The 17,286-nt window shown below is 46.8% G+C and overlaps 2 protein-coding genes and 1 pseudogene across 4 annotated transcripts; all 3 read right to left on the reverse strand.

The window, feature by feature from the left end:
* Positions 1–1,675: 1,675 nt before the first annotated feature.
* Positions 1,676–3,070, reverse strand: LOC119300537 (annotated as a pseudogene).
* Positions 3,071–4,839: 1,769 nt separating this feature from the next.
* LOC119300538 (UDP-glycosyltransferase 79A2-like) lies at positions 4,840–6,092 on the reverse strand. Its single transcript, XM_037577474.1, has 3 exons — positions 5,952–6,092; positions 5,048–5,461; positions 4,840–4,944 (listed from the first exon to the last, which is right to left on the reverse strand). The coding sequence occupies exons 1-3, from the start codon at positions 6,090–6,092 to the stop codon at positions 4,840–4,842; spliced, it is 660 nt and encodes a 219-aa protein (XP_037433371.1).
* Positions 6,093–7,018: 926 nt separating this feature from the next.
* On the reverse strand, positions 7,019–9,222 carry LOC119304328 (E3 ubiquitin-protein ligase SINA-like 11). Of its 3 annotated transcripts, none has more exons than XM_037581504.1 (3): positions 8,917–9,222; positions 7,985–8,109; positions 7,019–7,889 (listed from the first exon to the last, which is right to left on the reverse strand). In XM_037581504.1, exons 1-3 carry the CDS (start codon positions 8,939–8,941, stop codon positions 7,170–7,172), a joined length of 870 nt encoding a protein of 289 aa, XP_037437401.1. In that variant the 5' UTR covers positions 8,942–9,222; the 3' UTR covers positions 7,019–7,169. The 3 variants fall into 3 exon arrangements, with proteins under 3 accessions (XP_037437401.1, XP_037437402.1, XP_037437403.1); XM_037581505.1 differs by having other exon boundaries at positions 7,985–8,509; XM_037581506.1 differs by having other exon boundaries at positions 7,985–8,555.
* Positions 9,223–17,286: the final 8,064 nt, after the last annotated feature.

A 17,286-nucleotide genomic window follows, 5' to 3' on the forward strand; every position in this document is an offset into this window, starting at 1 on the left:
TATTAATAGGATATGGAACAAAGATGTTTACTAAATAATATTTAGGCCAAGAAAGCGGTATAACAGTATCATTTAGCCTCAATAATTAGTGTTAGCATCTATTCAGAACAGTAGCCAGACAAACAAGACACTCAACACCAGGATCTCCATGCCACTACGCCACCTCCTTTGTGTCTTCCAGTTGAAAATATGCCCAATAAATTATCAAACAAACAACAGATGCATAGGGAGAAGCTAATCTTATTTAGTAAAAAAAGAATCACACACCCAGTTAAAAGCATTGAAGGTATAAAGTTAAGTACTGTGAGTTCGATCTTGAGTGACAATTTTTTTTGCCAAGGTGTATTAGGATAACAAAAATTGCACAGGGAATTAACATGCGATTTTGGCTTAGGCCTTTAAGAACAGTGTATAAACATAGCTAATAAACTGAAGTAGCACATAGGATCAATGAAATTGGTGGAGGTGAATATCCACGCCCGGTGGGTAGCATGATGTAGAGAAGTGGAAGAAGAATGTCCGTCTCCCGTATAGGTTTTAATTATCCATGTATTCTGCAGAAAACAGTGAACATGCATGAGCTTCAAGACCATGGTTCGTACCTACTAAAGATCGATTCGAAGCAGAGGAAGAGGAAGCAGGTGCAGTATTGAAAGAACCTGAACGAACAACAAATGTTTTGGCAGCCATCGTTAGGATAGTAGGAATGCGCAGTGACGGAGCAAATCATTCAAACAATTTAGACAGGCACGCACACACAATATCAAATAAGACAGGCCGCACGGAGGTGGAGGGGGCTGTCGCCTTCGTACCGCTGACGGACAGATTTGCTCCCGGTTGTGCTTCTCCATGGGCTCCCTGTCTCAGTCTCCCTCCTCTCTTCATATCGTCCTCCCCTCCCCTTCTCAGCCCAAGGACGACGACGGGGACGGCTCTTGGTTGCGCTTCTCCATGGGCTCGCCGTCTCCCTCTCCCTCCTCTCTTCATCTCGACCGCCCCTCCCCATCTCAGCCCAAGGACGACGACGCAGATGGCCATCTCCGTGGCCAACCAGCTCCGGCCGGCGTTCAACCTAGCACGACAGAATGAGAAATCAGTGGCGGCGATGAGAACCTGCAGAGGGGGCTGTGGTGCGGGGTGCGGGCGTGGGCGGCAGCTGCAGGTGGAGGGTTGCCACGAGCCAACAAATAGATCTATCACGCAGGAGATCGGGCCCCGCATGAGATCCCACGGCGGGTTGTCAGTGAGGTCGGCGGCGGCGGCGGCGAGGAACCTGAAAGAGGGAGGACGCACGAGTTCCGACTGCGGTTTGTCCGTCAGGTCGTCCGCGGCGGCGGCGGCGGTGGCTACGAAGCTGACAGGGCGCAACGGATCAGGATCGCGCGAGGGGTTCGGGAGTACGTGATCGCACGAGGGGAGGGGATCGTGATCGCACGAGTGGTTTTTTTCTGCGTGCTGGTTTTTTTTGTTGCGTGCGGGTGAGGTGGGGGTGTGGGAGATCGATGGGAGGACGAAAAAACCCGGACGAAAATGGTGGGACGAAAATAAAACCCGGAACGCGACCTACCAACTGAGACATTAGGAGTAGAGATACGCGGCAATAGTTTTTCTGGAAGATCCATTGTGTTTGCTATAACTGCATTCAGTAACAAAACACCAAAGAATAAATAATAGGCTAGAGATCAAAATCAGAAACCAAGACAGAGTTATAGTAGGTACCCATAATAACTAGGTTTGAATTTGGCTTGGTGGGCCAATCAAGAATGTTATACAGGACCTGATAGCTAGAAAGATTAATCCAAACGAACATGAACATGAACATATATCATACAGCAATCAGAAGGCCAAACGATGGCAAGATCGGGCATTTTCTCAAAAATAAACTATAAATTTGTACAACTAATTGATTAAGTTCAGCTGGATTATATTACCGGCTGATTTCTTGTCAAAAGGAGATCAAGCTTGTCGATGAGCAAAACAATTGGCTGGTTTGCTTGCTTTCAAATTTTCTTGGCATCTGAAAAGTGCTCTGTTTAATAATGAAGAGCTTATTTCCATCCCACCCTATGCCCACTCAACTGTCCATATATAACCTGCATATTCAATAAAGTGGACCTGTTATAAGTCTATGTTTGTTGACTGATAATGGAATGTATATGCTATGCTTGACTAGGAATTTGGCATTTCTTAACTAACTTAGAAGTTTGTATACCTTGTAGATGTTCTCTGGAGAAGGTAATTTGAGACCATGGATTTATTTCTATAGAACAATAGGGCCTCGGACCTCCAGAATCAAATTCAGATCTCAACCTCCTCCTCATGACTGCAAGTACACTCATAGTCTGCCAGTCAAGAAAGCAGGTGCAGAAAATGCAGTTTAGCATTCAGCCACAGGAAAAGAAATCAAACCATCACGACGGCCATGAAATAAGGTTGGTTACCTTGCCATTACCAGGCACACCATGAATGTAAAGGCAGCGTCCTAGGCAAAGACAATGGTCATTGCAAATTGCATCCTTGACAAATGTAGAGATCTCCTCCATTTCTCTTGGCACAAGACCTCTACTCAGTAACAGTTTTCATCAGGAAGAAGCTGATGAAACATGCAACAACACATGAATAGCCATACTTATCCCTGCAAGGCAATGATTTGGGAAGAGTGGCCTTCTCCAGAGCAGTGCTTTTGATGACACTGAACATGCTCAGGTATTTTTCGGATTCCAATCTTTTGCAGGCCATATATCCTCCCTTTCCATGAATTTTACAAACAACCAGGCTTGGGCCTGTCCATCACCCTCCACTCATGCTCGGCCTCGCAGTCTCACTCTCACTACGTACGGGCACGCCCAGTCCATCTCCGGCACGCGTCACGCTCCACCATGACCCCGCCGCCGGCGCGGAAGCACACGCGGCAGTCATCCACCTTTGGGTCCTCGGCGTCCGACTCCGCCCCCTCCCGCCGCTTGACGTCCCCGGCGCGAACTCCCCTCTGCCGTGCCGCTTGGGCTCGGCCTGGGTCGGGGTCTTGGGCGACGGCGCGGCCCGCTTCCGCTTGGGTGGGCGTGGGCATGGAGTCTGAAAGAGGTCTCCAGGAGGCGGCGGGATGGCGTCGCTGGAGACGTTGGCGGCGGCGAGGCCACGGATTTGTGTCAGCAATGAGATTCACTCTCTAGCTTTTCACACGGTGGACTCACACAAACACACACACACACACACACACACACACAGCTGTTCCACGAAATTCCTACACAGAAGAACAGAGGGCAAGTTTTTTTTTGGACGGTAGAACAGAGCACAAGCTCAATAAACAGAGGAGCACATAATCCATCCTTTTGCCCCTCGCCTTTTTTTCATTTTGACTGAACTCACAGACATCCAATAGCTCACCTTATGTTTTATTTAGCAGAATAGCCTTATGTGGCTCGTGCACTCAACCCGGCAATCCGACCCGGCCGCGGTCAACTGAAAATGGCGCGGCAAAGCACGCGCCACACTCTAGCCAACTCGATATCTACAAACATGAAATGCTTAGGGGTGCGTTTGGTTACCTGCATCGTTTTTACACACTTTACATACTTGTTCTAACTGGGTCTGGCTGAGCATATACATGCAAAAAATCAACATTTGTATGTTGATTGGTTGCGTGCATCCCCTCTAGCTTACATGTGTTAAAACGGAATGCCTGTTGTTTGGTTGCAGACTTTTTTGAGGGGAAACACAATTCCGGTTATTTGGTTACATCCAGGACAGATGTGTGGTAACCCTTTCCCCTGGGCATTGGATGGAGGGCCTTCTTCCTTAGGTGCTCGCTCGGTGACCGCACGAAGTTTGAGCAGGTGTGCTCGAACTTCAGCAACATCGATGACATGCACTAGAAGGCTGATGTTGTGATGAAGAAGGCTACGTCGGACGAGCTGAAGACACTGATTCCGGACCCAGCCAAGGGCGCAATGTCAGTGGACATTGCCATGAATTAGGTAGACTCCGGCGACGCTGGACAGCGGACAAGATGGGCCAAGCACAAGGCACCTGAAGATCAGCGTATGGCGGCGTACTGTGTACGACGTTTGGGTCGCCGGAGGATGACAACGACGAGGTGCAGATGGTGGCCAGGGCGCCGGCGGCAGGCGACCGTGCAAGACCCATCATTCTTGACGAAGAGGATGAGGCCGCCGCTCGACGCGACTCTAGGACCGCCGTGGCTAGATTAGAAGTTTGTACCCCAATCTCCACCCCTGATGTAATCCAAAAATAAGATATGAACCCTAGAAGCCGTCGGTGCAGAATCGACGGATGGCAATCCTCCACCCCTCATGTGTTCAATCTTCTTCCTAATTCTCTAATTGCGTACTCAAATGTAATCTATTCTGAGTCGAAAGTAGCAAATTTACATAGTATTTAATGTTCGTGCTATGCAGGCCCAACAATAAATGCGGGTAACCAAACGGGTTATTTTTTTCCGCGTGGACCTGTCAGAGGTATATAGAAGATGCATCGCAGCAGGTTGCCACACATGCACACGCCCACACACATGACATACACACGAAACAAACAAGGACCCATAGAAACGTATAGTTTGCACACTGATGTTTTAGGTCCCCTGTCGCCAGCGCTACATAAAAGGGGGTACGGGAAAGGGTTGGCAGCCTGCGCAATCACAATTTTCGTACGGTTTCACTCCCCTCCCGATATTCTCTCACCCCATCCGATCGGGGGGAGCGCTGCAGCAACAGGAAGACCTACTCCAGCCGCCGCTGCTGTCCCTGGGCAGTGCCGGTGGCATCCTGAGGGCATCAGGACGTTGAGGAGGACTGCTACCTCAACTACATCACCCCTGCATCAAGCCTGCACCAAGCAGGCGATCATGTCCACTGCCGTGACATGTAATGATCCCCTAAACCCTTCTCTGTTCATGCTTTTAGGTGATCTAGATGCAATCAGTTCCTGCTAATGGCATCCCAGAGATGCATAATTTATACAACAGTCTGTGCTCATGAGCAACTCCGGCAGCTCGGTCCTGGGTATCCGTACACGAGGGGCCGGGAACCGGGGGACGACCACGGTCCACGGCATCGTCATCGCCGCCGTCAGCGACACCAGCGGCGTCGCCCCCCGCGAGCGCGAGCTGGAGGTGGCGCATGGCGAGCATGGAGAAGGCGCCGATGGCGCTGAACGCGACGCACGACACGCCAAGCTCGCGGGCGAGGCGGACGTTCCACGCGAAGTGAGCGTCGGTGACGATGGCGTCCGGGGAGAGCGCCCTAAGGAGCGCCTCCTGCGCCGGGCTCGTCAGTGCGTCGCTCATGGCGGCCGCGTCGATGCGCCACGCGTCGCCGGCCGCGGCCTTGCCGAGGTTCTCCACGCCCTCTGGGAGGACCTCCACGGCCGGGAACGGGTACGTGGCCACCCTCACAGCCACTACCGTGTGCCCGTACCTCGGACGACGGCGCTCCAGCAAGGACTGGATGACCGGGACGTTGGACGTGGATTTTTAGAGCACTTGCACTCAGGCCCTGCTATCCTAACTCTCCAATATCACTTTAAGATCCGTGTGACACAACTAACTTTCTATATGAAATTTTCTCTTTTTTGTTTCTCCCACATAGAACATATTTTGAAGTCCAAACCTATGCAGCGTGCCAAAGCTTTCTAACTAGAATCTAGAATAAATCTTTCAGAATTTTTTGTCCGACATAAATTCTAAAAATACAATTTTTTAATCAAACAATACGTATTTTGTATATTTATATTTAACAAAAAAATCTGAAAGATTTATCCTAGATTCTACTTAGAAAGCTTTGTCACACTGCATAGGTTTGAATTTCAAGACATGTTCTATGTGGGAGAAACAAAAAAAAGAAACGTATTTTCACGAATCTTAAAGCAGAAAATAGATGGCTAGATAAAGAGGGTCTGGGTGCATATGCTCTAATATATATTTTGGCCGGGACGTTGGCCGGGGTAACGGCGACGGTGGCCTCCACGGCGTCGCTAGGCCCGGCCGCGACGAGGCGGATGGTGAGGTCGGTGAAGGGCTCGATGTGGCTGGTCGCGAAGAAGGGGAAGAGCAGGACGCGCAGCTTCTCGGCCATTGCTCCTTTGCTACGTACTTGATCGGAGGACACTGGGTCGCCATTTTCAATTGCTCATGCAAGCAATGCAATGCAATGCAAGATCGGATCGATGCTGCATTTTACCTGACCTACCGATAGATGGATTAAAAACTATTAATGCGTAACACGCGGTTGCCGGTTGCTAAATTGGGTTTGTTAATTCAGCTGAGTCAAGCAAGTGACGTCAAAGCAATTATTACCTATATAGAACTCGCTCCGTAAAGAAATATAATAAGAGTGTTTTAGTTATCTAAACGATCTTATATATTTTTTTACGAAGGGAGTACTTATGTATGTGTAGGCAAGTTATAGTTAAACATAAGTTTATTAGTGCAGCTAATCAAACTTTGTAATGTCACTTGACATCACAAACAAACATGTAGCACCGCCACTGAGCATAAGCGTTGATTTCTCCTCCAATATATAGAGTTTTTTTTTAGTTCAGATCTGATTTATATTAGATCAACAGAACAATGAATATAACCAAGTATAGAGTTTAAAAATAAAACAAAACATGGTTTATATTAGATCAACAAAACATTGAATATAACCAGGAATAGGATACCTGAAATCGGAGACACAAAAACGGCCCTAACCAATTAACCAATGGGATATTACAACTGCGATTACATGCTTTAAAATTCATGCTTCCTACATCATCGTTGATGGCGTCTCCTCGTCTGCATCAACTACTTCCCGGGGCTGCTTCTACATGTTCCTGGGTTTCAAAAAGTTTGCTCTTTCAAGGTGGAGGCCTAGAGGTGGCATCGAGCTATGATCACCGCTCGCCGTCGGTGAATGCAGGAGAAAGAAGACCGCATGTTTATAAGGTCAATTGTATAAGGCCTTAGCCCTTTTCGCAAACAAAATAAAAATAAAAACAATCAAGTTAAGGCATCCGTCGATTATTGACATCGATCTCACTCAACAACTGACACAAATTAATGGAAGAGTTCTGCATTTCCAATTTTTGATATCCATAATCAAGCTCAAGCCTGCACATCCAAAAACGAGTTTGGCATATGCAGTTTGAGGCAGTAGTCGGCCAGCACCGAACTACCGGATCTGGGTGTAAATACAGGCTCTGATGTTGATAGGATTGTCGTCATATGGTAGAACAATAATATGGGGCACGAGGAACTGGAAGCGGTCGTCGGCATTCGGCAGCCCATCGGAAAGATCAGTGCATTCTACGTCGAAACAGGATTTCTGGCGGTCACCATGCCATCGACTGGGGCGGTCGAACTCCAGCTCCAGCCCATAGAGATAGAAGTTGGGTTCATCGCCGTCGGCTCGAGGAGGACGTACGCATACAGCGGAGATGGCCCGTCCGAGGCGCTCAGGCGACACCATTACCAGGAACAGCAGCTTCATGGCGCCGTCGAGGTCGACGACATCAACGACGTTGAAGCCCTCGCGGAGTTCCATGTGGAACGACTCCTCAGCGCGGACGTCGGTGGTGCACGGCCACCCGTGCCCCGTGGTGAAGTGGGCCAGCAGCGTCTCCGTGCTGCCGACGAAGCCACAGGCTTCCTCGGGGCAGTGGCACGGCGCGTGCTGGCAGGCCTTGATGTGAGGCTGGAGGTCATGGTATGCCGGTTTGGTGGCGCACCCGTAGGGGGCATTGGGGCACGGCGCCCGGATGGAGTCCACCAGCTTCTCCATGGCGTGGCTCCGGCGATAGCCGCCGTCCATCGGAGCACGGCAGACGTGACAACTCCGCGCCGAGGCCAGCTTGTCGCGGCACTGCAAGCACAGCACGTGCCCCACCATGCACTGCACGTTTGGAAGCATGGCTTATGGTGTAGTTATAACAAATACTTGGCAACGCAGGAGATATCCATGGTGCGTGCGAGGACGTATCTACGTACCTGGAAGATGGGCGGCTTGAGCGGGAGGAAGCAGACACCGCAGTCGAGGGCATCGGCATCCACCAGCGTCAAGTTCTCCAGCGCCGTGCGTGGGGAAGGCGGCTCCATTGGCCTTGCCGACTTTGCTGGAGTAGTAGAGCAGTATAAATAAGCAAAGTTTTAAATAGCACACTAGCCTCTTAGCGGAGTGCGCTATAGCATCCTAAACCCTATTTAACGTTTCAACATAAATAAATAAAAATAAACATATAATCAAGCATCAATTCAACATATACTCCCTCTGTTCATGTATAAGATGTTTTAAAGACTTGACACAAGTCCTCATATATAAGATGTTTTAGAGACTTGACACAAGTCTCTAAAATGTCTTATGTTTATGAACAGAGGAAGTACTTGATAATAGACAGCACACTATAGCAGCAAGTCATCACAAGCAGGTTTCTCCATTTTTTCCCGTCGCCATTTTAAGTGGTGCTTGTGGCACCGCTTAACCGCAGAAAGCCGCCACAAAGTAGATTGCAGATCCTGGGCACCAAAATTCGACAGTGGAGTAACACGCATCAGTGACTTTCTGCAGATTGCAGGAGGCTGTAAGCATGCATATCTATCTTGATTTGCACATAACAAAGCAGAAACTAGCACAGGCAGGGGATCATGCAAACATTCAAGGTAGGTCCTTCCCATAGTGAAAGTATACCCCAAATGCAAGCAATCTTCTCAACTTAACAAATAGATTACCACAGAACACCTTATGAATCTATAACTTTGCCACTGCTAATGGTCTCAATGTGTCAAAGGTAACCATTTTCTGCTCAAATTAATCTTAACATAACAAATGATTGTCTCAAAACATGAACAGTTCACAAAAGAAAACAATTCATCATGCAGTACAGAACTAGAGCAGTAGTGCAGTACAATCCATAGTTCCATACCTTGTGATGGTTTTTGTTTGCTCATGGTCGGAGGGGAGGCCGAGCTCGTTGCCGGGATCCGATGGAGGCTGGCGACCTGGGAAGGGGAGGCCGCGAGCAGAGGGGGGGACGGCGGTGACCTGGGGAAGGGGAGCTGCTCAGCCCGCCGTCGCCGTCCGCAGCCGATGGCCGCCGCCAGTTGCTTGCGATTGAGATGAGGCGGTCGAGCTGGGGGAGGGGATCCCGGGAGCTTCTCAGCCCGATGCCGCCGTCCGCCGCCGCCCGTCGCCGCCAGTGGCCGCTTGGTATTGAGAGCAGGGGACTGGAGTTTTCTTTTTCTGTTTTTTTTAGACGGGAGGGGACTGTAGTTTAGGTTTTGATCGACAGGAAGGAAGGTGGGCGTTTTGGTAGGATTTCAGGCCTTGGCCCGCCCAGCGATTACGAGTTTTGGACCGAAAGAATTTAGCCCGGGAGAGAGCGCGGCGACTGTATCTCACATTAAGCCATTCCTCACCCCAAAATTTAAAAATTTAGCCACTCCTCAGAAAGTCTCGAAGTTTTCCTGGTCGTGGTCGCCATTTTCGCGCAGTTGAAAAATAGAAGAGGAAAACTGGGAGTACCAGGGATGGATCCCGGTTGCCTTCATTTTTTTTGTTTTATAAATTTTCCGTTTCCTTTAGTTTTTATGTCGTTTCTTTCTTAGTTTTCTTTGTTTCTTTTGGATTTCATTCAATATTTTTTGTATATGTTAATTTTTTTCTAATACATGTTTAACATTTTTAAATACAAGATTAACATTCTTTTGTATACATGATCAACATTTTTACGATACAAACTTTTAAACTTTTTCAAATATAAGATTAACCTTTTTTGTGTACATGCTTAACATTATTCCTATACATACTTTTATTTTATTCAAATGCTTGATTAATTTTTTTAAATACAGGATTAACATTATCTAATAAATGGTCAACATTTTCTCTATGCATATTAATTTTTTTTCTCAAATGCTTGATTAACATTTTTAAATGAAATATTAACATTTTTTACACATGGTTAACATTTTTTGTATACACATCTGGCCCTTTTTTAGATGATTGATTGCATTTTTAAAAACTTGTTAAACATTTTGTTCAAATGCTTGATTAATATTTTTCTATACATGAACAAAATTTTCCACTATTTTTTTAATAAATGGTCAAAAATATTTATACACCTTGAAGATTTTTTAAATACTTGCTGAACATTTTTCAAATACTTGTTCAATATTTTTTTAAATGTTTGATTAATAATTTTATATACATGATAAAAATTCATTTTTTGTAATACATGATCAACAATTTTCTATACATGTGCAACATTTTATGAATGCTTGATTAACATTTTGAAATGCTTTTGAAAGCAAAAAACGAAAACAAAAAACAGACAAAAAGGCTGTGGGCTCCCGTGTGAGTGGGCTGGCCCCTTCAGCGAGTCGGAAGTTGGACTTGCTGCAGGGGAGATATAGGCGTACCCAGGAGAGAGGGCCGCTACTGCAGGCAACCAAGAGCTCCACTGCAAGACTTTGTGAAAATTCATCTGGATGCAGGGATTAGACGTGGAAGAGGAGGCTCGATGGTAGCAGTCTGTCGTGATCAGAACGGGACATACCTTGGGAGTTCGGCTCTCGTTGTGGCGGGTGTCGACGATCCAGCCACAGTTGAAGCAATAGCCTGCCAGGAAGCACTGTGCTTGGCGGAGGATCTCCATCTCCAACAATTTATTGTGCCCTCCGATTCTAAGCAGGTTATAGGAGACATTGCGAACGGATATCAAGGTAGATATGGAGCGATAGTCTCCGAGGTTAAAGAACGAGCTTCCCTTTTTAACTGCAAATTTAATTTTGAAGGTCGCCCTAGTAATTATGAAGCGCATAGTTTATCTAGAATTGCTATTTCCTTAGCTCCTATGCGTCATGTGTAACGCCCTCGATGCAGCTATATCTCTCACGCGTCGAAGCACGACTTAGAGGCATAACCGCATTGAAAGCAATGTCGCAAGTGAGGTAATCTTCGCAAACAACCCATGTAATACAATAAGGGAAAAGATACATAGTTGGCTTACACTCGCCACTTCACACAATTACATGAATTAAAGCATTACATCAATCAGATACAATCAAGATCCGACTACGGAACCAAAATAAAAGAAGACTACCCCAAATGCTACACAGATCCCCGATCGACCCGACTGGGCTCCACTACTGATCAACTGGAAACAGAACAACACAAAGAACGAGATCTTCATCGAGCTCCTCCTTGAGCTTGGTTGCGTCATCTGCACGGTTCAACGGCACCTGCAAACTGGTTTTGGAAGTATCTGTGAGTCACGGAGACTCAGCAATCTCACACCCTCGCGATCAAGACTATTTAAGCTTATAGGAAGGGTAAAAGGTATGAGGTGGAGCTGCAGCAAGCGACTAGCATATATGGTGGCTAAACATATTCGCAAAAGAGAGCGAGAAGAGAAGGCGAAAGCACGGTCGAACAACTAATGATCAAGAAGTGATCCTAGAACAACCTACGTCAAGCATTACTCCAACACCGTGTTCACTTCCTGGACTCCGCCGAGAAGAGACCATCACGGTTACACACGCGGTTGATGTATTTTAATTAAGGTCAACTTCAGGTTTTCTACAATCGGACATTAACAAATTCCCATCTGCCCATAACCGCGGGCACGACTTTCGAAAGTTCAAATCCCTGCAGGGATGTCCCAACTTAGCCCATCACAAGCTCTCACGGTCAACGAAGGATATTCCTTCTAGCGGGAAGACCCAATCAGACTCGGAATCCCGGTTACAAGACATCCTCGACAATGGTAAAACAAGTCCAGCAAGACCGCCCGATGCGCCGACATCCTGATAGGAGCTGCACATATCTCGTTCTCAGGGCAACACCGGATGAACACTACGTACAGCTAAAACCAGCCCTCAAGTTTCCCCGAGGTGGCGCCGCAAGTGGCTCTAGTTTGGACCAACACTTAGACAAGCACTGGCCCGGGGGGGTTAAAATAAAGATGACCCTCGGGATGCGCGACTCCCAAGGGAAAAATGCTAGGTGGCAAAAGGTAAAACCAATGTTGGGCCTTGCTGGAGGAGTTTTACTCAAAGCGAACTGTCAAGGGGTTCCCATTATAACTCAACCGCGTAAGGAACGCAAAATCCGGGAACATAACACCGATATGACGGAAACTAGGGCGGCAAGAGTGGAACAAAACACCAGGCATAAGGCCGAGCCTTCCACCTTTTACCAAGTATATAGATGCATTAATTAAATAAGAGATATTGTGATATCCCAACAAAATATCCATGTCCCAACATGGAACAAGCTCCAATCTTCACCTGCAACTAACAACGCTATAAGAGGGGCTGAGCAAAGCGGTAACATAGCCAAACAACAGTTTGCTAGGACAAGGTGGGTTAGAGGCTTGGTTCAACAATATGAGAGGCATGATAAGCAAGTGGTAGGTATCGCAGCATATGCATAGCAAAAGAGCGAGCAATTAGCAAGCAAAGATAGAAGTGATTTCGAGGGTATGGTCATCTTGCCTGAAATCCCGCAAGGAAGAAGAACGAGTCCATGAAGAAGATAAACGGACGTAGTCGAACGAATCCTCACAACACGACGTTAACGGAAACAACCCGAAGAAGCATCACCGGAAAGAAGCAAACAACATCGTAAACAAACATCACATAAACATGGAATGATGCACAATGAAGTATGATGCATGTCCGGTTTAATGAAGCATGGCATGGCAAAATGCACAAGCAATTCTACAAATTAAGTGGAGCTCAGTATGCAACGAGTTGCATATTGACAGAACACCACATGACTTATTTAGTTCGATCTCGTTTATGAACTCAACAATATTAAATGTTGTTAAACATGGCAAGAGGGGAAGCATGAAGAAACTATCTATCTAGGCAAGTTTAAATGAGGCCGGAATAACAAAACAACAAGTCCAAAAACTCCTCATATGCATATATTAGGTTTGGTACTGTTCTGACCTAAACATAATTTTATAGTTGTTAAACATGCAAGATGAGTGCACCAAGTAAATCTAGGCATTTTTCCACCCCATTTACATATAAAGATTATTTAAATTGGAGCTACGGTTATTTAGTTATGAAATAAATCATTTTAGCATGGCATAGGAGCAAATTTAACCAAACATCATTTTAAACATAGATGAAAGTTGCATATTATTAAACTAGATGAAAATCTAAGCAAGTTTCATATATAAATCATTTTAATCCGGTGCATAGATGAAGAGTTGTACTAATCTTTTCAACCAAGCTTTTCAACCTCATTTTTCGGGCAAACAAGATGCCAGAAGAATGGAGACGGAGTATATTAGTACCAATCTTCAAGAACAAGGGGGATGTTCAGAGTTGTACTAATTATCATGGAATTAAGCTGATGAGCCATACAATAAAGCTATGGGACAGAGTCATTGAGCACCGCTTAAGAAGACTGACAAGCGTGACCAAAAATCAGTTTGGTTTAATGCCTGGGAGGTCGACCATGGAAGCCATTTTCTTGGTACGACAACTTATGGAGAGATATAGGGAGCAAAAGAAGGACTTGCATATGGTGTTCATTGACTTGGAGAAGGCCTATGATAAGATACCGCGGAATGTCATGTGGTGGGCCTTGGAGAAACACAAAGTCCCAGCAAAGTACATTACCCTCATCAAGGACATGTATGATAATGTTGTGACAAGTGTTCGAACAAGTGATGTCGACACCGATGACTTCCCGATTAAGATAGGACTGCATCAGGGGTCAGCTTTGAGCCCTTATCTTTTTGCATTGGTGATGGATGAGGTCACAAGGGATATACAAGGAGATATCCCATGGTGTATGCTCTTTGCAGATGATGTGGTGCTAGTTGACGATTGTCGGATGGGGGTAAATAGAAAGTTAGAGTTATGGAGACAAACCTTGGAATCGAAAGGGTTTAGGCTTAGTAGAACTAAAACCGAGTACATGATGTGCGGTTTCAGTACTACTAGGTGTGAGGAGGAGGAGGTTAGCCTTGATGGCCAGGTGGTACCTTGGAAGGACACCTTTCGGTATTTGGGGTCAATGTTGCAGGAGGATGGGGGTATTGATGAAGATGTGAACCATCGAATCAAAGCCGGATGGATGAAGTGGCGCCAAGCTTCTGGCATTCTCTGTGACAAGAGAGTGCCACAAAAGCTAAAAGGCAAGTTCTACAGGACGGCGGTTCGACCCGCAATGTTGTATGGCGCAGCGTGTTGGCCGACTAAAAGGCGACATGTTCAACAGTTAGATGTGGCGGAGATGCGTATGTTGAGATGGATGTGTGGCCGCACGAGGAAGGATCGAGTCCGGAATGATGATATACGAGATAGAGTTGGGGTAGCACCAATTGAGGAGAAGCTTGTCCAACATCGTCTGAGATGGTTTGGGCATATTCAGCGCAGGCCTCCAGAAGCTCCAGTGCATAGCGGACGGCTAAAGCGTGCGGAGAATGTCAAGAGAGGGCGGGGTAGACCGAGTTTGACATGGGAGGAGTCCGTTAAGAGAGACCTGAAGGATTGGAGTATCACCAAAGAGCTAGCTATGAACATGGGTGCGTGGAAGCTTGCTATCCATGTGCCAGAGCCATGAGTTGGTTGCGAGATCTTATGGGTTTCACCTCTAGCCTACCCCAACTTGTTTGGGACTAAAGGCTTTGTTGTTGTTGTTGTTGTTGTTGTTGTTGTTGCATAGATGAAGAGTTATTATATGCTTGAAATAGGAGGGTTTTTTCTGTAAAAACTGTTGACTCTGAAAAATAGGAAAAACGTTCTATGTAAAAAAACAGGATACGGGCCGGATCTGGTGGGACTGGGCTGCTCACATTGGGCCTTATTTGGCCGGGCCAAAACAGTGGCTGGGCCTCGGGCGCTGGGCGCAGGAGCGGGCCTGGGGAAGCTGGGACGATGGAAGGAGGCAGGCCGACGCAGCGGTTCAGCGAGAGTCAACGCGGGCGCTCGGGTGAGGCGTTCGTCCTCTTCCTGGTTCGAAAGAAGCAGCGCGGCTCGACAGGGGCTCAGCGGGCATGGCGGCACGGCGCGGGACTCCACGGAGATGAAGCAGGCGAGGTGGGAGAGGATTGTGGGGGTCGGGAACGGGCGCGGCGGCGGTTCGAGCAGAGGAGGCCGACCATGGCGTCCTGGTTGGGGACGAGGAGATCCTCGAGGAAGAAGCGCACGAGGCTTGGGCGGCCGGTGGCTCTGGTCGCCGGTGGAGCTTCGGCGAGGCGATGGAGATGCGGAGGAGGCGGTCGCGGGCGGCCGGCGGCGGGCTTGAACGAAGACGACGGGCGGCGAGGAGGAGGTCCTGGACGGCAGGGACTTGGCGTCACGGACGGAGCTCGGGACGGTGCTGCATCTTCGATTGGTGGCGATCTCCTGGTGAAGATAAGAGAGAGAGATGAGAGAGAGTTGAGAGACGAGGACAACAAGAGAAGGAAAAGAGCTGTGTGATGCTCATCTGTGGCGGGAATGGAGAGGACGGAGCTGATCTTGCAAGTGAGGATGGATCGAGGCGCAGAGAGCATCGGCTCCTGCGGGATTTGACCGTTGGCGCTTGTTGACTGAAGATGGATCGAAGGGATGGATGATGGATCTGAAAACGGGGAAGGGGGGTTGGCTGCGCGTGGTTGGCTGGATCAGATCTGGGAAGATCCCGAGAGGGGATTAGGTGGAGAGTGCGGCGGCGGGTGAAGGGACAAACCTCCTAATTTCTAGGGTTTGACCAAAAAGGACTAGGGGTGGACGAATATATACACCACGGGTTAGGTTAGGGGCTATCTTGACCCTACGATCGCAATCGGACGATCGCGGATAAAATAGCTAGGGAGTCCAATTAACAAAACGGAGATGTTTTATAGATGTTTGGGGATGATCCGGATCCAACGGTGACGACTGCTCGGGTCGGGTCCGGGACAATTTTCGGACGCGCGAGGGGTGGGCCGCGGGCTGACGAGAGAGGTTAGGTTGGGCCTGGCGGTAAGCAGTGGGCTGTGTAGACGGTCTCGAGCTGAGAGAAGAGAAGAGAGAGAGAGAGAGACCCGGCGACTGTTTTCGGAGACCGAAAACGTCCGACGTTTGACCGGCTATAATGCCGCTATAGTTATCCGTTGGGGCATCAAACGATCTCTGAATGCGACGAAACTTGACAGGCGGTCTATCTACACTATAATAAGACCACACTCAACTCTCATCCCATTTCGAGAACATTTTCTGGCCACTTATAAAATACTATTTCGGACATGCCGCGGGCGCGTGTAAGTGTGTTTGGGCTCAGAACGGATAACGGAGAGAACTCGAAGAACCCAGACGAATGCAAGTTTTAAAACATGATGATGCAATGCACATGATGACATGATAAGATGCAACACGCAAGCAAAAAGACAAGACAACAACAGCGAATAACTGGCGGACACCTGGCACATCGGTTTCGGGGCGTTACATCATGTGTGGTTTGGCCTACCACATGACGAGAACTCTATACCACATACTATGGTCTTTGATGAATAAAGTTAGGCTTTCCCCTCAAAAAAAGGGAGAGAGGGACGCTAACACTATTTGGAGCTAGAAATTAAGTGCCAAACCTAAATCTCGCTTAGTACGAGTGTTCCTCCCATCTGCCTTGAAGCTTTGTTCCTTCGCAGTACTTACTGGGCCATCCCCATTTTGTCAGTTTTTTTTTCCTTTCGTAGTTTTCTTCTGTTTCTTTTGTGTGGGTCTCCTCTTCGGTTTCCACTTTTGGGATCCGAATTTCTTTATCTATCTTTGGGTTTTCATTTCTTCCTCGGTTTTCTTGTTTTTATATTTCCTTTTGGTTTTCTTTGTTCAAAAATCATGTTTAATGACTAATTTCTTTACGCACACACTTTAGATTTCTGTTATATATCATGAACAGTTTTTTATACATGTTTGAATTCTTTTGAAATATATGATTAGCATTTTTTCACATGATCAACATTTTATAATTTTTTTATTTACAATTTTTTAGTGCACATCTCTAAAATTTTCATGTACATTTTTTGTATGCGTTTAACATTTTTTAAAATATGATTAATAGTTTTCAATTATTTATGTTTGATGACTACTTTATTCTTACGGGTTGTATATTTTCTTTATATATCATTAAAATTATTTATACATTGTTAATATTTCTTTATTATATTATTAACATTTTATCGATACACTATCAACATTTTTCAAAATTTATATTTTTATGTTCAGTTTTTTGATATATGTGTTTGCATTTTTGGTACACACAAGCAACATTTTTTATAGATGTTTAACATTTTTTTGAATAGATGATTAAC

This window comes from Triticum dicoccoides, chromosome 5A (genome assembly GCF_002162155.2).
Source record: "Triticum dicoccoides isolate Atlit2015 ecotype Zavitan chromosome 5A, WEW_v2.0, whole genome shotgun sequence".
NCBI lineage: Eukaryota > Viridiplantae > Streptophyta > Magnoliopsida > Poales > Poaceae > Triticum > Triticum dicoccoides.

Bases quoted from the DNA above. Each gene is read 5' to 3' on its own strand.
- LOC119300538 (XM_037577474.1), bottom strand. From the start codon at position 6,092: ATGGCCGAGAAGCTGCGCGTCCTGCTCTTCCCCTTCTTCGCGACCAGC. The intron at 5,462-5,951 runs GTCCCGGCCAAA...CCGGTCATCCAG, and splicing joins TCGCCGTTACCCCGGCCAAC to TCCTTGCTGGAGCGCCGTCG. The intron at 4,945-5,047 runs GTTCCCGGCCCC...TGCCATTAGCAG, and splicing joins TGGACCGTGGTCGTCCCCCG to GAACTGATTGCATCTAGATC.
- LOC119304328 (XM_037581504.1), bottom strand. From the start codon at position 8,941: ATGAGCAAACAAAAACCATCACAAG. The intron at 8,110-8,916 runs GTATGGAACTAT...CTACTACTCCAG, and splicing joins CAAACAAAAACCATCACAAG to CAAAGTCGGCAAGGCCAATG. The intron at 7,890-7,984 runs GTACGTAGATAC...CCAAACGTGCAG, and splicing joins TCAAGCCGCCCATCTTCCAG to TGCATGGTGGGGCACGTGCT.